At 34.1% G+C, this 27,170-nt stretch overlaps 1 protein-coding gene across 11 annotated transcripts in view; it reads right to left on the reverse strand.

Annotated features, from left to right (window-relative positions):
• Window positions 1–255: 255 nt before the first annotated feature.
• The window catches only part of LOC149064689 (uncharacterized), a 209,366-nt gene continuing 182,451 nt past the window's right edge, over window positions 256–27,170 (reverse strand). For 5 of the 11 annotated variants that reach the window (XM_089255114.1, XM_089255113.1, XM_089255112.1 and 2 more), the window contains 6 exons: window positions 25,859–25,947; window positions 21,333–21,594; window positions 9,837–9,956; window positions 4,390–4,539; window positions 3,913–4,044; window positions 257–2,350 (listed from right to left, as the gene is read on the reverse strand). In XM_089255114.1, the coding sequence (XP_089111240.1) occupies window positions 2,244–2,350; window positions 3,913–4,044; window positions 4,390–4,539; window positions 9,837–9,956; window positions 21,333–21,594; window positions 25,859–25,947 (860 nt within the window). In that variant the 3' untranslated portion in view covers window positions 257–2,243. Of the gene's footprint in view, window positions 2,351–3,912; window positions 4,045–4,389; window positions 4,540–9,836; window positions 9,957–21,332; window positions 21,595–25,858; window positions 25,948–27,170 lie in introns of all 11 variants that reach the window. The other 6 variants (XM_089255119.1, XM_089255115.1, XM_089255117.1 and 3 more) reach the window with 5 other exon arrangements.

Here is a 27,170-nt window from a genome sequence, read left to right on the forward strand (position 1 = left end):
GGTGAAGATTTTTATACTTAATTTGAAAAGTTGTTCAAGATTTCGATTATTTTTCTGTAATAATTTAATCTGTATCATCTTTGAAAATTTATATTTAACCAACGATATTTTGTGAAAATTGAAAATTTAATTTTAAATATTTCAATTTAATTATAAATTTACGAATATAATTTTTATATTCGTAAAATAATAAATTTTACTTATTTTGTAAATGATATATGCATATCCTAACTTGAATATTTCTTAAAACGTTGAATTTAAAGAAAATAATTTTAAATTTATTAAATGCGGATAAAATTTTTTATTTGAATTTACTCGATGAAAGAATTCGAAGTTTTTAACTAAATAAATTTAAGAATTCCATATTACAGACGTTAATGCGCAAATTTAATGTTATTTTATACAAATATTTTAGTTATATATTACTGCAAGTAAATATGGAAAATTTTGTTTTCATTTCCTTACACACAAGAATATATTTTTTTAAATCATTCCATGAACAATGATTTTAAAATTTTAACTTCATTCTTTTTAATTTCTTTGGTATTTTTAATAAAATATTCTAAAAGTGGTTCTCTCTCTTGAATTTTACCATGTAACGCATGATTTCTTTGAGATTTCTAAATAAGTTATTAAAAAATGAAATTACATTCAAACATGTCAAAGCCCAGTCTAATCGAATCAATTGAACTAAATGAATTATATATTGTAGTTACGATTTTTTTTTTTTGAAATTTTTAAAAAAGATATTTTATGATTGAATTTGAAAAAAAAATTCATAAATTGTTTATTTCGAGTTTTTGGTCTGAATTGTGATTACATGAATAAAAATTATTGCATTCCACTTTTTCACTAAAGATATTAATTAATAAATTATACTTAAAAAATCAATAACTGATCACTATTTTATACTATAATAATCATCAATAGATTTCTTATCAGTTAATGCTCATTATAAAATCGAAATAGTAATTTTAATACTATTTTTCTGCCCTTCCTTCAATGCTACATAAAACAACGACAACCACGATAATAATAACATTATTCAATATAAATATTGAAATCTATTTAAGTGACTAATTACGGAAAAAAAATCCCTTACTTTTATTCATATTACACTCACAAATAATGAAAAATCATGATGACATCGACGACAAAAAAAAAAAAATGAAATAATGCGATACCTATTCCAGTATCAGAGAAGAGAAATAAAAATGAAACAATATTACACATTATCTGTCATTATTTTTTCGCGATAACCATGACCATATAGACCCAAAAGAACATATACACTAAATACAAAACAAACGAAATTGATGACTCTCATAAAAAAAATAATAATGTCAGTATTTTCTTCTTCTTCTTCTTGGAATAGGTATTATTAATAATAACTGCAAGGAAAAATTCTTTGGTATCAGGAAAAAACATGAAAAAACCATTAATATAATAATTAATTAATTAATTAAAAATACCAATTCAATTGACTGACCAAATAAGCGAGAGGAAAAAAAAATAAATTGAATGTCGCGTACATATAAACAGTCATAAGATTAAAAAAAAAACATGATAATGTTGCTTTGGTTTTACATCATTATTTCCTGTAATGTTCTTGGTTCCTACATTCATACATTGTCCGTTACTAGCCATGTTTATTTCGTATAGGAACCATGTTTTTGTAATTATAATATATGTCCGAAATAGTCTTTCTTTACATGAACGGAATCTCACATATACACAAATACACACATACTTTGATTCCATGATGGCGGTGGTTTCGTTTTCTTCGAATTTGATGACTTATCACGTGTGATCAGAAAAAATAATAATAAGACAAAAAAAAAGACAGTGACTATTCGTTGAGGTAGTCATGGAATCAATATTCTATAGACTTATTTTTGGAGTGTCTTCATCCAACATGGTTCTTCCTCAGCAGTGACTCCATCTTTGGTTCCTCTCATAAAACAAAAAGAAAACCCTAATGTTGTGCATTGTATGACTCGAAACTAACTGGGTTTCTTCTCTTTTTTTTGTGTGATTTATCAGTGATTGTGATACGTCTCCTTGTTGTGTGACGTCACTTACTGCCACGATGATCACATTAGAGGCCTGTATTGGACGGTTTGCCGGATAGGAAATCGAAAATAAAGCTTCTTTTTGCCTTTTTTTTGTTTTTATTTTAATGTCTTGAATTTTCAATTCATTCATTTCGTGTGATTATTTTATTTTTCGCCCCACGGAAATGTCTAACATCTGTCTTTGAACGCATCTGGACTTAGTGACTGTGTCGTGACTAAACTGGTGTTTGTTGTTGCCGGACGACTTGTGTAGTAGTATGATGGATCAGCAAAACCTGTGGAATGAAAAGATAAAAACTTATTAATATCTCTATCTACATATATTTTATATGTGGTTGACTTAGTAGAACTTATTGCATACAAATTTGTGGTTGTTGATACCCGTACCTATTACCGGTTAACGTTAACGATTTTTATGCATTTGTGCTGTCTTGTGATTGAAATCGAAATTTCTAATATCTGGCTATGTCTAAATTAAGGATTCTCGCTGCAGGTGTAAGTGCTGTGGTCCAAGTTACAAGTTAATAAATATAATGTCATTCCTGCTATTTTCCATTACGCCCCTACAGCAGGGTATCTCAACTGACAAAAAGGTAATATTTGCGCTCTAGGGAACCATAGAATTAAGATTAATAACCTTGGCGATTCCTTGGAAAATCCCGGTTGAGAAACGCTGGCTTTAAGCAGGTCAATTTTGGACAAATTTGCTTATTCTGGCTAAAATTACCGAAAAGTAGGGAAAATAAAGATCAGGGTGCAAATCACAGTTTTCTTTCAAAATCAATCGTTGAATCGAACACTTTTTTCTTTGCTCTCTTTTGCCGATCCAGGGTATTGACTTCTTATTTTCGTCGAAAGCTTTTTGAAGTCCTCCATATCAAACTACTTTGCTTTCCTGGGTTTCATTGCAACTACAACAAATTGTTTCGTTGTGACACCTAGTCGAATTCCCAAACGAACCACCACCATGTGATCACCTTTAGGTGGAGTTCCTGATAACGTCACTCTCTGGCGTAATTTTCATGTGTTAGGATCAGTCGGACACTTGCCAATTAACTTCTAATCTTTTTTTTTTTTTGTTATAAAATTTGTAATGGCAAAATCCAGAATATAAAAGCATATTCCATCACAGAGGCCTTGGGCTGGAGGTTGGTACGTGGCAATGTTTTGATTGAGTACCAAATTTTTTTTTTGTTTGCATAAAAATTATTCTATATTTGTTTTGGTTTAAATTATCTATTTAATCAATTAATTTTAAAGAAATGATTGAATCAAAATAATTTGTGGATCACAAAACGTTAATGTCTCTTAGTTTTTCAACACTTGCTATGTTCCATTTTAATTTTAAAATGTTCATGACGCGTGGCCGACGACAGCGTAATCAGCAAAATCAAATTCATGTTTGAATTATTGAAAAATTACCAACATGTGAGAGATGAAGGGCTATTGGAAATTACAGCGGATTGAGATGTAATTCACGGGAAAAATGTCAACAAATAATTATGTGAGATGAGAACTTATAAGTTATAACTATAATTATTGTAATAAAGTTTATGAAAACTATCTTCATTCACGATTTTAGTAAAAATGATAAATACAAATATAAGCTTCGTTGAAAAAAATGGAACAATTCTGGACCCATCGCTGCCTTGAAATATTTATTAATCGTTACTCTTAAATAATGTGATAATCTTAGTGGGCCTTACGCTGCCCTCCGAGGTCTATTGTTATTAATTGGGGAATTTAAAGAAAAAATCGTTTTATTACAATATTTTCACAACTAATAGTAGTTGTGTTTAAAATATTACAATAGATTATACTATTCACAGCTACTTACTAACGATTCCGCTAGAAGTGTATCCATACGCTCCATAGGTAGCTGGCGAATATTGCGTGTAAGGAGACGAGTACCCATATTCCGTTCCTGGTACAGCTGCTACGCCGGTCCCTGCAACTTGCATGCTAGAAACTGTAAAAATAATAAAGCAACATTTAATTTTCTTCTGTAATTTTCCTCCTAAAAGAACAAATACAAAAACAAATTCATTTCACCTACAAGTACGGAAAACAGATCGATGAAAATAAATTAAATACATTTTTAATAGTTTTAATACGTATTTATAAGAATTTGTAAAGTGTCAAATTGACATGGTGATGATCGAAATTGAAAAATAATAAAAATTGTAATAATTCACTATCATGAGAGAGAAAGAGATGTAAAATTATATTTTCAGAAAAAAATCATTAATTGCAATGACGTCATTACAATTTTGTGGTGATAGGTGCTGCTTAGGTGTTGAATGGATATACTTGCCTCCAGGGTACTGTCCAAACGATGGTAAAGGCGCATAAGTAGCTGAAGGACTGAGAGGACTGTGCACTGGCTGGAGGACTGTCAGAGCCGACGTACCACCTAATTCGGCCTTTGCTGGGGATGGACTACCGCATACGTCGTTGGCACCCACTGCAAATTCAATGGTCGGAATTCGTATTAATGTCGGCGTGGAGAAAAAAGATGATTTCATTTCTAATAATGTTTGCTAAAATAGGATCCCTTATCTTGAAGAATTTTGATTGAAATTGACATTATATATATTTACGCCAATCACCTTCCTATTACGACATTGTTATGTGCATGAGATTTTATTTTTGTTGAATTCGATAATGACAAGATTTCCAATTCTTTTGGTTATATTAGAGAATAGATCGTAAATACAGGGTGTCCCATAGATTTGCAAAGAGTTTAAAGTTCCTTCATAAAAATATTGAAAGAATCAGTACATTTAAATGTGTTGGTTTGCAAAAAATTTATTTTCACGAAGTGGGATTTTTTTTGGGAAAAGGAAAAAAAAAATCAGTAAAAGTTTTTGTCTATAGATGGCGCTTCACTTATAATCCGGCAGGAGTGTGATTGGACCTTTTCTTCAATCTCTTCTGTATTCGGAACGTTCGTAAAGCTTCAGCCGAATATTCTTGGCTGAGGCAAGACTTCGCAAAAGCAATCCACCAATCAACATCACAATGGAAATATTATGTGAGAACCAGTGACAGGAAAATTTAGAAATGACGTGTTAAACAAACACCCTGCAGTTTGTAGGACTCTTGATTTTCATATTTCCAGTGATTTGCTTTCGTGCATTGCCTCCTATCCACAAAAAAGTTCAACAATTTTTTTCCCTGTACTAAAAACCCTTCGTAAGAACAGCTTTTCCGCAAACAGTATTCAAATATAACATCTTCTTCCATTTCTATGAATTTTAAAACCATTTACAAATTTATGGAACACCTTGTGAAAAAAAAAAATTGCTGAGCTTTGATGGCAGTTATACAAAGAATAAGATTTAAATTAAATAAAAATTTGGATATAAATTTGATTAATGATAATTGTATATGATTTACGAATACAGCAGAGTTTCTCAACTTTTTTGCCCTTCTGATTTCACAGGAGTGAACTCGGATTCCCGGGAACTCTTTCATTGTAACGGGTTCCCTAAATTTAAGCTATAGCGAGGAAACTTCTACTTCTCTAATGAAATAGGTTTAACTATAGAACTAGTGATACTATGCCGGTGTTTCTCAACACGGAGTCATATAACCCCTTTGCGGCTCTATTCTAAGATGGCCATGGAGTGATAATCAAATGAATGGGAGCCATGACAGAATGCTAAGAGGTCACATACAGCAGTGAAAAAAAATTCAGATGTGAAGATATAAAAGTAATATGGAGGAGAAAATTTTTACTAATTTCAGAATCTAGCAGAACTGCCATAAAACCAAGACCATCTTAAAGCAAGAGCCTATCAAGGAATGGCTCGGGAGGGACCAGATGATGCAATGGGCAAGTATGTTAATATGTAAGCTAGAGAACACCACTCTGTCCGCACCAATGATGTTGAAACGGTTTGTATAAAACCCCTTCTAGAGCGAAGTTTACTGAACTCTTACCAAGGGGTCCGGGATAGACCTTACTAAAAAAAAGTTCCGTCCACTGAACCCTGAGAAACCCGGGAGGGGTGACGAGAAGAAAATACGATCCAAAGGGGAGCATGGATGAAAGATGTTTAAGAAACACTGCACTACGCTATCCAATGTTTTTCTCGCGGAACCCCTAATGATGTCTTAACGAACGGACCCCCTGTTGAGAAACAATGGACCAATTATTAATCGATTATAATTTCCTTTCTTTCGATTTATTTTTTGCATTTTAATATTCTTTTTTAATTTTCCTTAACTTTGGAGCCATCATTTTAATTTGTCAATTTTGGGTCTAACAATTTTCCGTGTATATTGCCAGCCACGCTATGGCGACGGGTAGCAAACTGCTACAAGGCAGTGTATTACGGTCATCAACAGATTCAGAAGAATAACGCCGTTTTATTGGGAACAACTTTCAGGGAACGGTATAAGCAGTTTTTGCTAATACGCGTCTAGACGTGTAATATACACACATCCAAATTAAATTTTACTCCTTTGAATTCAGTTGACGAGGGAAGATACTCCTTCAAATTTTAGGTTTTTTTTTTTTTTTTAATAGTGTTATTCCTCCCTGATTACAAAAAATATCCCTCACTTACAAAAAATACCCCCTAAAATTTTGGAGAGGAGTGAAATTACTCTCATTGGATATTGATTCATACTGTACGTTTAGGAATAATAATCAATCACTAGCACGTGCTTTTTTTTAGCAAACATTCTGCGAGCATTCACTGATTCATATGAGATTATATGGATAAAATAAGGGGTGTGCCATAAATTCGTAAATAGTTTAAAAGCTCATTAAAATTGAAGGAATTGTTGTATTTGAATGCGGTTTGTGAAAAGTTAATCTCGCACGAAGGGGAATTTTTTTGATACGGAAAAAATAGGACGTTTCACGAAATTAAATCACTGGAATTACGTAAATCAGCGTCCTGTAAAATCCAGGGTGACCGATTAGCAGCTCATTTATGAAGTTTCCTCTTTCTGGGGCTTACATAAGGTTTTCATTGTTTTGTTGACATTAGTGTATAAATTTGAAAGAAACAAAAAACAGCTTCACTATTGGTGAAGTTGTTGAGCCTCAGTCACGAATCACCCGCTGAAGCTTAACGAACGTTTCGGACGAAGAAGGTATTGAAAGAAGGTCCAATCGCTCTTATCGGACTAACAAGCAGCGTCCTCTATAAACGAAAACTTGACCTAAACCTTTTCCGTGCAAAAGAAAAATCTCCCTTCGTGAGAATACCTTTTTTTTGCAAACCGTATATACCCCCTATTTAAATATAACATTTCTATTAATTTTTATGAATTTTTTAGCTATTTACGAATTTATGACACCCTGTATTACAGAGAGAAATTATGAGAAGTAATTATATAACAAGTTAATCAAATAAAACTTGTTCAAGTGAATTAATTATTGAGGGTGAAAAGAGAGAGATATCTGATGGATTGGTGGAAGTAAACAAAGCAATGCAACTGATTTTGCGAACATTCTGCGAGATTCTTCAGCGCCAAAATGGTTGATAACCTAAGGCGTGCACCCATAGATGACGCCTTCCCGATTTTCCCTTGCGAAGTCCCCTCCATATTCAATACGGTAATGTAGCATGACTACCCTTTAGAAAGATTTTCGACCCAAGTCGGTCGGTAGTAAATTGCTGTATGGCAATGAGACCAGAGTTTATGTGCTGTAAAGTAATAATAATCTGAATGCCTATAGTGTGTTCTCAATTTCCCGTGGATTGCTCTATTTCAGCGTTTCTCAACATATGGTCCGCGGTGATGGCACAGATGGTCCGACGACAGACTACACAAAATTATCCACCCGTTGTGATTGATATTGGTAGCATCGATATGAGTTCAAATGAAATTATACCTTCGTACTTAGGTTCATCATGCATCATCGAGGAGAATGCGCGAAATTGCTATCTTATAAATATGGGTCATCACAAAATTTTGCCAAAAATGGCAATTTATTACTTTAAATATATATATATACAATTTGCTAATTACTGGTAAAATTCCTGAAGAGTGTGGAAATAAAGGGCTACTACAAATCGCACTAAACCAAATGTGTTTCACGAAAAAAATATTCAAATGATCTGTTGACCATATTTCATTGAGAAAAATACGTCAAACTGGAATTTTTTTTTAATATTAACGCATAAAATAGGGGACATCATCAATTGTCAACAAAAAACATTGCCAAAAGTAGGCACAATCACCTACTGTAATTAAAGTTGCTGAAAAAACGTTAAACCTGACAAATATGTGAGATGAATATTTGTAATTTTTGCACATATATAATTATCATAATATAATTTATATCATGAAAACGGGGATACGGGGCGCAAGTGGCCCGTCAAATTGTTTCAGAAAGGTTGAGAAACATTGCTCTATTTAATTCAGCCAAACCATCAGTCATCAATTAATAAATCTACTGGAACGGGTTTCATAAAACAGACCTGAGAAGTATAGATTCCCAATTTTTTTTATATAACAGCTGAAAGTTCTGTCTATTCAGAAGTAAGAGATGGAAGTTCGGTAGACATATACAGAGCCATCAGTAATCACAAATAACTTATTAGAAATGAATATCTCAACAGTTTTTGAATTACTGCTCCATCCCGCCTCCATCTAATTCAGCCAAACACCAGTGATTACACCCATCACCATTTAAAAGGCATACACGCAACATTAAAATATATACCAACACCACAAGCAGCACCATCACCACGTGTTAGGCTATAAAAATGTTAGTTCGAAAATATAAAAATAAATCATCAATTTTTTTACAACTATAAACATTTTTAAGTTATCAATACAACAATGAAATAAATTCGAAAATTATGATAGATGATATGATAATATACATAGTGGTCGTAATATAACTTTTTTTCCCGATATACGACCCCTCCATCGGCTGCAAAAATCAACGAATGCGAATTAGGTTCGGGATATGGGTCTCTCAGAGTACGTGCTTGAGAATGAGAAGGAAAATATATATGTCGCTGTGTAAAACCGTAACCGCGAGAGGTTACGGTTACAGCGACAAAACTTCGAAAAATTCAAATGTTCAACACTTTCATTCACTTTCATTCGAGGCAGTGGAGAACCATGACTAGCGTTGGAACGGTGCTCATTGCACCAAAAAAAAAAAAAAAACCGGCACAAGAAGCAGACAAAGAAAGATCTCACCAATAGGTTAGTGTGCTAACCCCTCGTTGGGGGACTTCCTGTGGTAGTAATGTGATCTGCATTGGTGGTTCACACATGTATCTTTGTCTGCGTCTGGCACCGGCGGTCTGGCTACAGGTACCGTTCCAACGCTATTTATGTCTTTTTACAGCGCCGATCACTTTGGGATGCATGAAATTGAGTGTTGCCATTTGAATTTTTTCGAAATTTCGTAGTTTCAAATTTCATTGCTGTAACCGTAAACACGAGAGCTAAAATTCTCTTATTCTCGAGCGCATAATTTACATTGAAACACCTATATCTCGAATTTCATTTGCATTCGTTAATTTTTGTGGTCGACAGGGGCTCGTATATCAGCAAAGTTATTTTATGACCACCCTGTAGATGAAAATATTTTGAAAATGAGGAAAAACAGCAATAGAAAATGAGAAAAATTTGTTAATTATGTAGAATTAATAAATATTGGAGAGAAAGAGAGGATAGAGGCACCTTGAAACCAACACCATCTTTTAAGAAAAGTCTTTCGCGAAGTGCTACTATTAAAAGTGTATAAAATAGTAGCAACAGACTGGTAATGGATGGTACCTGTTTGGTAAGGGTTGCCACCGCTGTTCGTCGAATCCAGCACGTTGCCGGGATTCACTATAAGCTGCTGTTTGACCTCTTGAACGCTGATTGGAGTCAACGGTGTCAAGGAACCGCTTCCTGTGGGATGACGGACGAAATTGGACGGACCGACGGACAAAAGCATAGAAGCAAAAGAAAAAAAAAAACAACAGAGAAAATGAAACATTGCTACGTCACTTCCTGTCTTAAAACACATGCTTACATTATAAAAATGCACCACGTGACACAACTGATTTTGATCTCGGACAGACAGACACTTGGTGGTGCATTGAACAATCAATGTATTGTATATGCAGATACCTGCTGCTGCCATAACATCAGCAGCCCAAGCATAGATCGTGAAGGTGAAGATAATATTTCTGAACCTATGGTATGATTCATGAAGTTAATTTACCTTTAGGAGAGGGGCCCGATATTATTTGAGGAAGCCCTGAGGAAAACGAGCATTGGGGGGGGGGGGGGTAGCTATAGTTAATGTGATTTAATGCAAGGGGATGAGATATGCAAATATTTATGTAAATTCAAAGGCTAGGTGGGCGCCCCAGAATACTACTTTGCTCGGGAGCATTGGATGTTGTTGAGACGACCATGTGTGTAATTAGTCAGCATTAACATTATATTGTTTGATTTCGGAACCCCCCACTCCTAAAAATGCCTTGCTTCCCTATGCAGAAATTCGGCCCACTTTTACATATTATAACGTTTCGTACCACAGTACGTAAACTATTTAAACCAATTGAAATTTTATCGCCGTTTCCAAACCTAATTGGGCTCTCCGACGACTTCGAACACAGATATTAGTGATAACGACATGATTATCCCAAAGTAATTACTTTACAAAAATATAAATAAAAATACTGTAAATGGCGTGTAAAATCTTTGAAATAAAAAAAATATAAAAAATTATTAATAATTATGGATTTTTTTTTAAATTTAAAAAAAAACCCCATTTTCTTTTACACACACAATATCTTACAAGTGATTATCGTGACAAATGAATACAAGACTGCCTTGGTTGTCAATTTTTTTGCCAGTAGATGACGGCGTAACCCACTGTCGCCCCAGCACGACCTAACTCACACGGGTAAAAGGCTTACATCCCGGAAGGGACAGAGCCTGGGTCGCGTCTGGTTTGACAGAGGTGTAACCCACTGATTTTTTCTTGAAAATTTGATTTATTATTCACTGTTTCTCAACCGAAAACCCTGGCATCAGCCAAACAACGGACAGTGAGCAATTTTTTCTCTCTTTATTTAATTTTCCCTTATTTATTTCCAATCAGCCGTATTTTTTACCGGGCTTTCCACTCACAAAAAGAAATCAACTGGCGGCGGGCTTCCATAGGAGTCGAGAACCACTACGCATATAGTTACTATACCCTTTAAAAATCATTTCGTTACGATAAACATCAAAAGTATTGGCCCGTATAATATTAAAGTAACTGGCTCATATCTAAAGGGGGCTCGAGTCCATGAGATGATTCTTATTATTTTGTGTTTTTTGAGTACGTATAAATGATTACGTGATAAATTTTGTCCGACCATTGCCGTCTAAAGAGCATCTTCTTCCCCCCCCCCCCCTCGGGTCAAGTGATTTTTCTGAAGCCCCACCAGGTGCTTACTCTCGAAAAAAAGTTTTTAAATGCTTACTCTCAAAATTTTCAACGAGATCTTATATTTTTGTGTGGCCTTTATTCTCTCGAAGGCCCCCGGGCCGTGCCCGAGTGAGCCCATGCGTTGAGACGGCACTTTGTCCGGCGGCTATCATTAACTAGGGAAGACCCCCTAGGCTGAGCCCAAGACCAGGATTGTTAACGGGGCCCTCTAAGCTACACTATAAATTTATAGTTTATAGTTTTTTGCACTATAAATTTATAGTGTAAAAAAACAAATTAGTGAAAATAAGATTTATCCTGGGTCCTGAAGCTTTAGACTCGTCACCCTCTCATTTGGAAGCCATAACGTAGGCCAGGGCCGGAACTAAGGAGGGGGCAACTGCCCCGGGCGGAAAAAATTTGGGGGGGGGAGCAGTGTTAGATGGGAACAAAGAAAACCGTTGTAGAATTATCGAATTTCAAAGTAGTGGGGGAGGGGGGGGGGTGACAAAATAATGTTAGCCCCGGGCGGTTGAATCATGTTTGCTCCGGGCAGCAAAATCCTAGTTACGGCCCTGCCATGGGACCACAAAATAGCCTGCTCTTTGGGACCTATTCTATAATGTGGGGGCTCCTAATGGACATAACTAATAACTACTGTGTACAAATTCGTATTTATAATTGAATTGATAGAAATTAATTTTCAATCATTATGGGAAATTGACATGTTTGAAAAAATCATTGAAATTGTGTTTTGAGTTTCATAAAAAGAAATGCAAATCAAAAGTAATTAATGTTTTTTTAATAACTTTTAAATTAGTAGTTGAAAATCAAGAAAAAAAAAACTTTATTAAGGAAAAATAATAATTGTCTCATAATTTTTTTTTTATTAATTGGAATAGAAATGCAAAAAAATATCGAATTGCATAAAATTAATATCTGTATAAAAAGCTGTGAACATCGAATTATTATGAACAGATTGTAAGAGATTAGAATTATGATAGTGTTAGTGTATGAAAAATAGTGTTAGTGCTTTGTAGAAATTTTCCAAAAAAATTAAGGTATTTATTGTAAGTAGGATAAATTGTTAAAACGCAGGTAAAAATAATTTAATAAGTTTAGTATACCAACACAAGAAGTGACGTAACAATTTTACTTTCTCGTCTAGCCAATCACCGACAAGGAAAAAAAAACCCAATAAAATTGGTTATTCAGGTTATTAGAGAAAAAAAGCCACCAATAACCAGGAAGCAAAGACATAGAAGGAAAATATACGCAAAAATATTCTGGAATAATTATTACTTTGTTGTCCCAAACAACGTAGCATACTGTATTTACAAATAATAAAGAATTCAAACGATTCGGAAAGAGACAATTTTCAAAGATACATTTTTTCAAAAATAAATTTGCATATTACATCAAAGAAACCACAGAGAGCAATGATAATGTGCATATAAATGTGAAATATGATTACAGTTCAAAAAATTGAAGGCTTTAAAATTACAGCCAGAAATGTCAAAATTATCCTGAATTTTCGAATTTTATTCCTTTATTTCTTTAAATGCCTACTATTTGTCGATGTCGTCAAAACATTTACTTTCCTGCAAGTTTTTATTCAATAATCCATGGTTCCATCAATAATTTTCGATCAATTTAATTTCTGTGAAAATTATGTACGATAAATAAAATTTCGTTTAAAATTATTTTCAAAAAAAAATTGTAGTCTGTAAATTTGTATATGAAAGGCAAAAATTTAACGGCAAAAACGAGTAGAAAAATTATAATTGCAAAAAAACTAATTAAAAAATAAAAAATAGTATTTATTTAATGAGAATAAATTACGATATTAATTATTATTAATTTAATTTAAAACAATAATTTTTACCAAGAAAATTTGAATTCAGAACAAACCAAAATGTCAGACAGTTATTCTCAACAGTAATTTAAAATTAGTTTGGAAACAATAATAAAATTACAGTTTAATTTTGAAACTTTTGTTTTACGATATTAATGTGAACATTGAAAAGGTTAAATTAAAATAATTAAAAGAAATACAAGTGTAAAGGCAAGAAAAGATTAAAGTAAATAAATAAAAATGAAAAATTCAAATTTACCAAAAAAAACCAAGAAATAAAAAATTTGAAAACGTAAAATAAATAAACATTTGAGAAAACTTAAAAAATTTAAATAAGGAAAACCAAAAAGTAAAAAAAAAAGCAATTAAAAGGTAAATTTGAAAATAAAAGACAGCAAAAAACGGGAAAACATTTAAAATTAAATATGAAAAATTATTCTAGAATCAATATTAAATTAAGACTTGAAATATATAGCAATGGAATAAAAAATTGAAATGAATTTCAATTAAACTTCAAAAACTTGAAAAATTGAGAGGAGAAAAGAAATTTACTTTAATGTGAATTCTTAGAATTAAATTATGAAGATTAATTTTAAAGTTAATGAAGTGAAAGGGGTCTTTTTCAAAAAAAATTTTCACACATTAATTTATCAAGTCCACACACACACACAAGTTCCCTTTAAATCCCAGAACGATGTCTGCGGAAATTACATTGGGAATAGTCACACAAAATTTACTAAATCTTCCGGGTATATCTATCCATTCCAGAAACATTACCAGCTAATACGACATCAATAGATATATATAAATCCATGACAAAATTTCGAACTTCGGCAGTACTCCAATCAAATCAAAAAAACCTTTCAAAACGACTCGTTACTGAAATACAAATGAGAGGAGAAGTTAAGCTTAATTTTCGTTTCTTTTTTGTGAAAAATTCACTTCACTCCATGGTACAAGACTTGAAAAAAAAAGAAGAGAGAAAACTTCACAAGGAAGTCGAGTACAGAAATTATTCTTTCTGGCCTTAAAACAAGTCGCATACTGTTTAGTGAATGAAACAACAACAGCAGCACTATTGCGTCGCTCCAGTGGACCGTATTCCTTCGGGCTGTTTCTTCTCCTCTTTCTTGACGATTTTTCTTACTTCTTAAATTTCTTAGCAATTTTTTTTCTTCTTATATATATCTTCCGTTTCCCTTTTTTTCCTCTTATCTTATATCAGAATTTCTTACCGAAAAAAATATACTCTATATCATCCATTTCTCTGCAGTCCTATCGCCACTAACCATGGGAAACACGTCGACGACGCGATCATTATATACATTTTGTCTCTTATATATATATATCTAGTTTTTTTTTTATAGTTTTTTTCGGAAATATTGTCATGTATTTTTTTTTTCTTTTTTTTTTTTTGGTTCTTTACCTCGAACGCCAAGAAAAGCCATACGAGGGCGTACGAAAGTTGTATTGTGAGTATGTAAGACCTTCTCCTACGAGAGATACACTTAAAGAGGAAGATCGAAAATTGCTGCCTCTAGGCATGATTTGCAACTAGGCCGTTCCAGAATTCTTGCTCTAGGCTATAAATTAAATAAATATATATACATATAAAGAAGTACTTGCGCAGTCGCAGATGGAATTCTTTTTTATGTGTATATATATATATATAAAGAAGTGAGGAAGAAATGGAATTGAAATGAGGAATTGTATGACTCATGGCATTATTAAATAAAAAAAATGATATTGATGTATTATAGAGGAGAAAAAATAATATGGTGGTACCTCTCTGAAGGGCCACCTTTGTAAAGGAATCACCTCTTAATAAGTGGACAATTTTTTTTTTGCAAAGGCCCATTTATCCCCTTAACATATTATTGGGACATTTCTTTAACGGGCCCGTTTCTCCGATAGCTCTTTTTAACAAATTTGTTATTAAATAATTATTTAATTGCATTTAAATAATTTATTAACTTTAATACATTTTTTCGTTCGGAATTATTTTGATTTATAAACTGAAATTATATTATTAATATGTCATCATGTCATATGTACAGTTGTTTATCAAATTAACGTATTGTGTTAAGGCATATGGTTATTTTCACACCTATTTCGAACGCGATCCCGAGTCATTTATAAACTTAGGTTAGCATTAGGCTATTTAACAGTAAAAGAGCTCAGGCTCAAGGATTCTAATGCCATATATCTAGACCCAAGGCCTATATCTCGGATGGGGAGAGTGATCTAACGGAGCACGTGCTCTGGGCCCACAAATTTGCATGGCATTGAAACTGACTGCTTTTTGTATTCTAGAGCACAACATATGCACATACCCTCTCCTCCGCGCAGACCTCTGCCTCAAAGAAGACTACATATAACGGTCCCCAAAAGTTCCCGAACTTAGACCAAAATTTTTGAGGGATCCCAAATGAAAGAAAGGCATTTCCTCCTCGGGGAACCCGGAATGAATCTGATTATTATTCCTTGTGTTTCTATATTTTAATTTTGCTGTTGCTGAGCCAGTGAGAAATCCTGACGTGGAAGCCCGTGAAAGTTGCTAAAGATCTCGGTATCCCGGTATAGGGGCAAGCAGTGATCTAGGTAGTAAGTAGCTCTGCATAAACGATATAAATAATTAAGGTTAATTTTTTTAAAATAATTTTGTCTTAAGATACTAGGCCTGTTTTGATCTACAGCCTTCTGAATTCATAGCAAAATAAAGGGAATTACTGTTGTATTCCTAAGTCCATGTCCTAGAGGCAGAGCCATATTTAGGCATGTACGACATAGCACGGGGTGCCAAATTTTTGGGTAGGAAGTAACATATGTATTATTCATTGTTTGTGAAGTTGGATTGAGCAAGGATGGAGTGAAATATATTTGACTGCACAAGGGTGGAAGAGGAACTTAAACCCGGGACGTAAAAATTCATATTTTATTCAGGAAACCGGGGGGTTCTGGATTGAGGGTCCGTTAATTGAAAATTTCAATTATTTTTTTCACTGAAAATCTATTAGAAATAAATTGAGTCGGGCTGCCGCTAAAAACTATTTCCTGATCTCACCAAAAGTCTTGGCCTAACCAACACCTTCCATAGCAGAAAGCCTCCACGCTAATCTTGTGACGTCACCGAAGTCGTCCATTTCACCAATAGTCATTCAATATACCGCAAAAAAAGGTAAAGATTTTGCACATACGTTGGCCTGCTATATCCAATGGCTACAGGTGAAATGGACAACTTCAGTGACGCCAGAGCTTCGCGCGGAGGCTTTTTGCTATAGAAGGTGTTATCCTAGTCCAGTTGAAATCATTAATGGATCATATACTTTCTCATTCTGAATAATCCACCATGGAAAATTTTCAAATTAAGATTATAATTCATCGAGGAATGTTCAAAATTTGAATTTCCTGTAAGAATAAATAATCATCTTGAACCCATGGGTGACTAACGGGCCATCATAAGGCCTAGACGACGTCATAATCGTCTTAAAAAAATGATTTTTTTAATGATATTATGTCACACCACATCTATTAGTTAGCATATACGACAGTAAACGATTAAATATATTTTGGACAAGGCACGGCCTAAATTATTTTTTTCTCTTTTCATTTCACGTAAAAAAAACTTAATTTTTTTTTAAAGTTTATTTAATAGAAATTCACTGAAGCGTACGGCACAAATATTAAATACGCTCGTGAGATTCGACGGCACGCAAAAAAAAAAAAAAATTCTGGAGAACTGTAAAAAAGACGTAAAGGCATTTACTGTATGTACACCAAGATAAAATATGCTGGTAAATACAGATTAAAAAAAAATGTCTTGAAAGTCAAGTAAAAGAAAATCTGCTTACGCATGGGCGTGCATCTAGGCCAAAACAAAATAAGAAATAAAAAAAAAAAAAATTGCCTAGGAAAGGCTTCAAAAAAGTAGCTCCTAATGTTTTATGTGTGTTTATACGTATGAGTGATACGCTCTCTAGGCACGGTTTTAAGCCGTTTTTCCAAGAGATTAACCTATCAATTCGGGGCAACGAAAATGAATAAATATATATATTTATTACCCTCGTATATGTCTCCTGACCACGAATATAGCTTTGACAAAATGACATGTCTTTAAATTTCAACTCTTGAGGATTATAAATTAGTAATTTATGTTCCTGTGAAGGCCTTTTTTTTCCACCCAAGGTTTATAGTCTCGTGCTATATGGAGTAGCTAAGAGCAACTTAAACTCTGATAGGAGTGTCTAGTATGGTGGCCAAATAATCGACATTAATATTATTTTAAAGAATTTTGCGTCATCAATATACTTGCTCGAATTCCGAGAAATAAGAAGGAAGTTAACTTATCCCTAGAAATTCACTGAAGCTCATTTATCCTTTATATTGCGCACTAGGATAGTGTGCTCCGCGAAATTCATTAGAGCAGTGGTTCTCAGCCTTTGAAAGCCTGTTACCCTGTTAATTTAATTTTATTTTTTTGTGAGTGGACGGCCCCGTCATACACAAGAATTATAAGAAATGAGTGGAGAAAAATAAAAAAGTAAATCACACATTCGTAGCCCAGTGTGACTGATGAGGGTCCAGTGGTTGCATAGAGTAAGGATAAGAATACTATTCTAGGTTGTGAAACATCGCATTAGAGAAGTGCTTTCCCGCGTAAAGAGACACTCGTACTCTTAGAAATGCTTAGGAATCTTATGTACCACTGCCAGTGCGAAGTAACCCTTTGTGTCTGTGGAAAACAGGGATTTGCTTGCGCACTTTATGAAATATCTAGGAGGCTTTCGAACCCCTTTAAATGTGTAGAAAGCTTGTCTATCTCCTTGATATGTGTTTACTTGCTCGCTATCAGATATATATGTAGGAAAAGTGTGTATACTTCAATATACTTGAAGGAAGCGTCCATTCCGCTAGAAATGCGTAGGAATCTTGAGTAGTCAATCCCTAGAAATGTGCACGAGACTCTAGCGTACTTTTATAAACTCACCGGAAATGTGCTTCCCACTAGAAATGACTAGGTGGCTTGCGTACCGTTGGAAATACACAGGAGACACATCCACACTCCTGCAAATTCATGGAAAGTTCACGCACTTTCTCGTATATGAACACACATTGCCACAGCCAAAACATTGCACTTCACTAGGTTTCCCGTTTTTTCCACCATTCATGTTCAGTTTTCGCATACATTCCCCCCCACCCCCGGATAGCCCGTTGAAAGGGAAATGATATCGAAGGTCTGCTCTTCATAATTTCGAGCCCTGGGCAAATATGAATTTTTTGGACCCTTTACATACAGTGTTGTTTGGGGCGCAGAGACGTACGCAGGGGAAGGGGGCATGTGGGCCATGAATAAAACACAAAAGACAGCCAGTTTTGGGGCACTGTGCACACCCCGTTTGCCTAAGCGAGGTACAAGACATGATGATATCGTCCCATTTGTCTAAACCCCGCAATACGTGAACGTAGACTCTAGTTAAGAAAGTGACATCATCTTCAATATACCTTTACACAATTCTATTTTCTGATTGGAAAAAAAAAAAAGCTAATTGATAAAAATCCATTTTCAAGGGAATCAATCCTAATTAAAACGCTCTTGAGCTGAAAGTTATTCAATTAACAGATCTTAACACATTTACACTAAAAAAAAAAAAGATCAATCCTAGAGATAGATAACAGTGACGAAAAAATATATGTTTTAATTTTTTTTTTCGGTGTACGCGCCTAAAAAAAATCGTAATAGGACCCTTGCCGGCACATCTTGTATACATACAGTGAAGGAAAAAGTATACAGGACAGGAAATGACAGAGAAGAAGAAGAAGATTAAGAAAATAGTAAAGAGAAATAATAATAATAAGAAGAAGAACCTGAATTTACTTCGTCTCAAGTTCATCCAACCATAGCCCAAGGCAGCGGAAGTTCCGAATTATAGCCAACGACACATACAAAGAAAATTATCCACCATCTACTCTACTGGACACTCCACCATCTTATCCCTCTTCCTCAAGATGAGACGCCATTTCTGGCATTGCCCAGCCAGTGGAGGAAGTCAGTTTAGTGACATGATATAGATAGAGAAGCTTCCCCCTCGGGGAAATAAATACTTATTTCAGACATTATAGTGGAAATTTAATGGATTTCAGGGAAACTGAAAATCGTCCTCAAAGATTTTTTTTTTTTAAGGAACAGTTAGAGTGTTACGCAACTAATCATACGGCACTGCACATCACATGCGTAGATTCTTGAGATTAACACATTTTTTTTGGTGGAATGAGTATAGATAGCCGGCTTCGGGCGTTTTGCGACCCTGAAAAAAGTGGAAAAAATTTTGAGGCTCTGCATTGCCTCTACTATAGAAGGAAGCTGACAGCTTTTTTCAAACTAAAAAAAATGCCTGGTGAGATTTATTATTTTAGTTTAAAATTTTTAGTTTACTATTTTAATGTAGGGGCTCAGAAAAAAATCTTTGGCTAGAGGGTGTCTCTCTGTATTTGCGAGAATTATAAATTGCGATCTAAGCGTGTCTGGTCGTTCTATGTCTGTATTTATGCTTGTTGATAAGGCTTTCAACATTTTTCGTATGACATATCTAAAAATTTATAGGAAAATTTGAATTATAAAAAAGTTAAAAAAAGACACTTTATCGATGTATAATTTGAATCTAAATCTTGTATTAGATCATTCTTTTTACGGTCCTAAGCGGCCAGAACCTATTCCTTATAGGTTAAGTCATAGGGCAAACGTGAGTACTTGGAATATTCTTTGAGAAATTGTTTTTGAATACTGTTGGCCTCGCTTAAACGGATAAAATCCTCCGGCACCGCAATTTCTCCCATAGAGACAATGTTCAAGTTTCCCAGTTAATATGATAATTTCAACTACTTTTCCCCGCATAAAGTGGGGGGGGGGGCATTACGATTCACACATCAACTGTTAATACACATTAACCACTTTTACACATAATCGTTTTTATTGGATGAAACATTTGAAAAATTAATGGAAAATATGTTATATATTAGGTTAAGATTAAAAAAATAATAATTGAGTGTAAGTACTGGTCTCTCTCTCAAAGAATTCAAGTTGTCTTCAATACGTACATTTAGTTATTTCATTTTGTTCTTTGTTGAATCAATTGGATGGGGGTTAAATTTCCCGATGAAACGTGAAAATCATAGATATTGGATCATTGTAATTAGATATAATTTTCATTGCATTTTTGATTTCTGTTTTATCCGCACGAGAAACTTTATTAATACTTCATCAGTTTTTAATTGTAAAATTGCAAATCATATTAACGCTGCAAAATGGCAGTTGAATTGTCCCCGCATAATCGGATATTATGAACTGGAATCGTTGATATCAAATTGAGTGCGGCCGACTGTATTGTTATGTAGTGATTATGCGTAGATGTTACGACGTTACTGAAAGTCCAGGCTCTTCATGAAGTGGCCAGTAATGTCGACATGGCCGAAAATTGTCGACCAGCCTGGTCGGCAATTTCAAGAAAAAGCCAAGATGTGAAGTCTGTCCGATTTACACGACGTGACCATCTTTCGGACCTCGGCTTTAACATAAATATTTTGTGATAAACATGTTATGGCGTTTGCTTTTATTTTACAATTCGTTAGTGTCCAATTTCATAAACGCAATTCAAGAATTAAATAAGATTAAAAATTAAATACACTTTTGGGCTCGCGCCCCATTTTCCCTAAGGCACTTGCTTTTACATGATTTGGATACACCCTATGCACTGTATGTAGTTTCTACGATGATTATGACTTCACTTCGATTCTTCTTTGTTAAAGGGGGGGGGGATAATATTTCTGTTAGGAGTACTCCAATGAGTAGTCAATTATTTGATTGATAGTGCAATTAACTAGCCACATCTGGATACATTTGTCATCAGAGTACAATGATGTATGCCAATAGTCATTGGTTAATATATTGCTCTCTGTGGTTTGGTTTGAAAATAAAATACATTATTTTTGAATTTTTCAATTGACTCACCCAGTGGAGGAGAGTAGACGGCTGTCGACTGGACGTGTGACGTCATGTTGACGTCATATGCAACCAGGTCGTGCTGTTTGAGGTGGTCGTTAGGCCCTCCAGAGGAACTGACCACCGCGTTGAAAGACTGGTCGGTGAATTGCTGCAGGGGAGTGTAATGCCCACCGTTAGTGAGAGTCGGCGACGGGGAACCGAGATCTGCTAACATGGCCGCTGATTTCTGGAGATCTTCTTGCTTCGGCCATTTCGACCACATCTGCTGCTGTATATTCGAGAAGGAAATACAATTAATTATTTTACACCATTATAACGATTTTATAAAAATAGTAAGGTAAACATGTCCGAGCTGGTATTGCTTCCATCAACCCTCTGAGTGGCAATGACAAGATATCTCACCAAGTATATGAATAGGTAAGCACAAGTAATATTCTCCCAGCTGAGGTACGCCCCCCACTCCAAGAATAACATTTTATCAGGGTCCCATGATGCTGTGAAGAAAGAGCACTGCTTTCAAGGGGTGATATCACCTATTAGTATGACTTTCCGATACGGTGAAGCATTCCAAATTGTTTGTCCGACCATCTACTAGCCTAGAAATATTTTTCTCAAACCTCCCCCAATCCCACAAGCATACTCATTGATTTTAGATACCCGATCTGGTCTATTACGGTGCTCATCAAGGCAATATTGACTAGTTTATACTGTTTTTATGCGGCATATAGCTCTTATCCCCACTAATCGGATTCATATCGTTCAGGCATAGCCTATCGTAGATGCAGAAAATGTTTAACGAAGTCTGGACTCCGAGTCAAATAAGAGTTCCCAAACTTATATTTTCGATTGTATATTCTATGCTAAACTTATACAAAGTTTTACATGCCTTTAATACTTTTTTTTTGCAAGTTTTCAAACATTTAGAGAAAAAATTAATTATTAAAACCTTGATAAAATCGCATGACATCGATGTAACTGAGCAAAAATAGACTTGGAATAAAGAAAACAGTTCAGTCCATTAAATGAGGCAAAAAACATATGCGATCCATTCACAAATACTTTATCTATATTTAAAAAGAAATGAATTTGATTTTTTTTTAATTTCTTAAATTTTGAATTTCAAATTTAATTTTAGATAAGATTGGATCAATTAAATTTCAATATTTTGCTTAATTTTATGAACTAAACAGTTTTATTTTAATTAAAGCAATCAAAATTATTAATTAATTTCAAATTGATTGAAACGAAGAAATTTTCATCCAATTACATTGATGCTATTTTATCATGCACACGCAAGGTCCTGATATAATTTTTTTTTCTTAAATGCCTGAAAATTTCATTAAAAAATAAGTATTGAAGATATGGAAAACATAGCGCTGGTATAAAAATAGCACATACGATCTAAAATATATGCACTATATTTGAAATAAATCCATGGTTAAATAATACATTTAATGACATTTTTACTAGAACATAGTTTTTGGGGCTTTTTGATCGTGCATACCAACCCCATACAAACTGATCAATGATTTCAGTTACAAAAATACATGTAGTAATATTACAAAAAAAGAGCAATCATTTCATCGATTAATTGATACCAAATACTTCCAAGAAACATTGATTTCTATCCTAAATACTATCATCAAGACAAGTTCACTTTCTTCTGGCTCGTAATTTCTACGAGCTTATAACTGGACTTTCCCATGGGCACAGAAACAAGAACAAGTAGTCACAGTCATAGGGGAAGGTGATGAACATACAAACCTTACATTATTATAGTCATCAAAGTACATTTTGTGCGTTTCCTCCTCTAAATGAGTTTTTTCTCTCTCGATTTTTTTTTTTTTCAACGGTATCATGTTGAACCACTTCTTTTATTTTTTTTTTGTTTTCCCTTCAGCTGAAACCGGAAGATTCCAGCTTCTGTAGTTACGTTTCATTCATACACATGTAAGTAAGTATAACATGTACAAACATACGGAAAAAAAAAATCCAAAAAAGCATGATTTTTTTTGCCTCTTTCTCTCTCTCTCAAGGGAATCCAAATTCTCTTTGGGAAATGGTTGGGGGGAAAAAAATTCGAAGCGTAATTTGGATGATATTTCGAAAAGAGAGAGAGATAGGATAGAAATAGGAGGTGGAAATACACTATTAATTATGCGGTTGAGTGGAAAATAATGATCCGTAATTTTAGGACTTGTCACTCCACCCTTAAGGAAGGGAGGTCCGAGTCCTGTAATTGTGTGAGAACCTGTACATACGTATATATTAGATTACATACATTTGTTTTTTACCAGATATTATATTGCCGGATTATTTAGGCAATTTATGGTCCACCACACATGACGATAATTCCTTGTAACTTATATGTGATTTTTTCTTCTTCTCCTACCATCAAAATCGTATTTAATAGTGATTGATGTTTTTTTGTTTTTTTTGGTGAGTGTGTATTTAAATACATTAATTTATGGATTTTAAGTGGAGAAAATTACACTTTGATGAATATTTTGATGGATGTTTTTCCTAGTTAATTAGTATTTGATGATTAAAATTTTTGCGTATTGTGGTATAATTATGATCCAAAGTCGAAATTCTGGATCTAGAAATTACGTTGTGAATGTTTGTGAATTACATTATTTTTTTTCAAACAACTTTGTGAAGAAACTTCAAATTCAATTTGTGTATACTGTCATACGTTCAACATGAATGAACTTCAAGATAAACTTCTATGGTATAAAAAGTGGCGGCTGGAAGTTATCGAGACTACTTGTTACTTTGGAATTAGCCCTTAAGTCGACAAGTTGCTAATTTCTAATTCGATTACATCCATATTCACCCAACACGACAAGAAATCGGCTTATTTGAACAGATATCAGCTTGCAAGTTGATCAAAAACCGATGAATTCAACTACTACCAAAAGTTAGACCCGAAATAGGCTAATTTGAAACAGATATCAACTTTATAGGTTTCTAAAAAGTAAAAACATCAGATAGTTTGAAGAGATAGCTTGCGACTGTTCAGAAATCGGTTAATTTGAACACCTGTCAACTTGCAGATTTACTACAAATCGGCTTATTTGAACATGTATCAGCATCTAAGTTGACCGAAAATCGATGAAGTGGAGCATTTGCCAGTTTGCAATTTGCTCAGAAATTGGTTAACGTTGACAAATATCGGCTCGAAAGTTTTGGTAAGAAGTTTTCTAATTTCTTCAAATGTTTTCTTATAAGAAATCGGTTGATTTTCACACCTGTAGCTTTCAAGTTTACTAGAAATTGGCTTATTTGAGCAGATATCTGCTTTCAAGTTGATCAAAACCGAGTAATTTGAAGAGATAACTTGCAAGTGTTCAGGAATCACTAAATTTGAACACCTGTCAGCTTATTCGAACATATATCAACTTGCAAGTTTACCAGAAATTGGTTAACAGATATCAGCTTGTAAGTTGTTTAGAAACATGTTGATTTGAACACCTATCAGCCTAAAAGTTGACAAAAAATGGCCTACTTAAACAGGTATCAGCTTGTAAGAGTTGACCAAAAATCTGTCAAGTTGAATAGATGTCAGCTTAACTACTATTACTGCGTAATTGCATCTCGTAGATGTTCCTATGGAGAATTGCCAACGAATTCGTGCAGGAACGCATTGTCTGTGTGTGTATAATGTGTGGCCCCAACGTATCTATGTTGTTAGATTTAGACTTGCTGCTGCGTATTATACTGGTGATGTCGTCTGTCTTCCATGTGTCAAAGTTAAAAAGTTAAATGCCTAGACCTACATATTATGTAAGTATCGTATTAAAGATGTTCTTGTTCTTTGGCGGAGAGTTTTTCAAATGGATGACCGGCTCACATTCGGTATTCAAAGTTTGAAAACCACAGAAAAACAAGTACAGCCGACCAATACGGAGCCGCCAACAGAGTTTTAAGAAGGATTCTCACGATGAGAGATAATCTAGCACAATGTCCAAACGACCGCACCGCAGAGCGGCTTGCAAATTGACTAGAAAATCGTTAATTCAAATAATATCCTATTAATACACGAATAAATCAGCTTATACGTGATGATAAGAAGTTGATTAATTTGGAGAGATAGCTAGCAAGTTGTTCAAAAATCAATTAATCCGATCACCTGCCAGTTGCGCAAGTTGACAAAAATATCGCTTATTTGAAGAGACATCAACTTGTAAGTTGACCAAAAATCTATCAAGTTGAACAGGTATCAACTTGCAAATTGTCTAGAAATCCACTAATTTGAACAGATATCAACTTACAGGTTCGGAAAAAAAAATCTGGTAATTTGAAGAGATATCAGCTTGTAAGTTGAATCAAAATCACAGCTCAAATTTGAATCAAAATTGACTCACAAGTCTACGTGACTGTCAAAGGATTCACGCTTGAGTTCTTCATACTGACTGAAATGCCAGAGAAGCTCATTCATAACATAATACCCAAAACAAATAAGCGATCAAATATAAATTATAATACAATCCAAATTGATTCTTTGAATGGAGCTGCTTGAAAATACATACCGTCGTGTAAAGTTGGTCGCCATTATATCGTTGCCTTTTGGCCTCTTCGTCTTGCATTTCAACACCCGTAACGTCTCGGTTATCCGTCACTATAATGAGATAAAAAATATACATAAGTACCAATGTCTATAATACCTATGAGAAAATTTTTCCAAATTTCATGTACAGGGTATCCCATAAATTCTTAAACGCTATAGTTTAAATATTCATAAAAATTTCAGGAATTGCTGCATTTGAATGCGGTAGGCGAAAAGGTTATTCTCAATTACGGTTTTTTTAAATAGTTTAAATTTTTGTTGATAGAGGACACTGCAAGATCACTAGAAATATGCAAATCAGAGTCCTACAAAATGCAGGGTGTACGACCAACAGCTCATTCCTAAATTTCCCTGTTACTGGCGCTTGCACAACGTTTTCATTCTCTAATCAACAAAATTTGAACTAATATTTTTCAGTTCAAAACATGAAGTTCACCTTCGTGAAAGTAACTTTTTCGTAAAACACATTCAAATATACCAATTCCTTCAATTTTCATGAGTTTTTTAAGTATTTACTGATTTATGGGGCACACCCTGCACAATAAATCACTGAATTTTTTGTTTTATTTCAGTTGTATAAGTAATAATAATCAAGTACTGTTCAAAATATGCCTCTAAACTCGTCTGCAATCCCACGATCAGTCTTTCTGCGCTGGGCACGGGGGAAAATTTTGATTCTGGTCTGGTCTAGATTGAACGTATATAGGAACGATCCATTCACAAAATTCATTTCCATTTTATTGAGCAATCAAAACACCCGAAAAATGTAGGGTCCTCTGGAGGAAATCTCGTGTAAAGTGACCATAAGAAGATTATAGTTTCCTCCTGCCCCTTAAAAAAAAAGAAGTGGCTCAATTAACCGAGGTCAGCAGAAGCCGGTAATTTTACGAGTTACGTACATAATAAGTGACGCACTGAACACACACATACGCACGAGTCCTCTTAGAGTCAATGACTCCATGTTATCATTTGCCTTGTCTCTGTTATCCTTGTTATATTCCGAACAAAAGATTGTGGAATATTATTATTATTACCATTATTAGCATTGTAACCAATTCCTTTACAATAACAAATGCTCCAACGAGGGCAGAACTTTATTGAACCACACACACACACATACAAAAATTGCATATTTCTCAAACTATATATGTATAATTGGTTATGATAAATTACAAGTATAGCATCGTAATACATCATATAAATGTGCATGATATAAATAATAGTAATTATTTTTTTTTCGCTATTAAAAGATCGGATAATTATTATTAAGGAAA

This window comes from Pholcus phalangioides, unplaced genomic scaffold, assembly GCF_987345545.1.
Source record: "Pholcus phalangioides strain wild (caught in Gottingen) unplaced genomic scaffold, Ppha-v1.0 ptg000042l_1, whole genome shotgun sequence".
NCBI lineage: Eukaryota > Metazoa > Arthropoda > Arachnida > Araneae > Pholcidae > Pholcus > Pholcus phalangioides.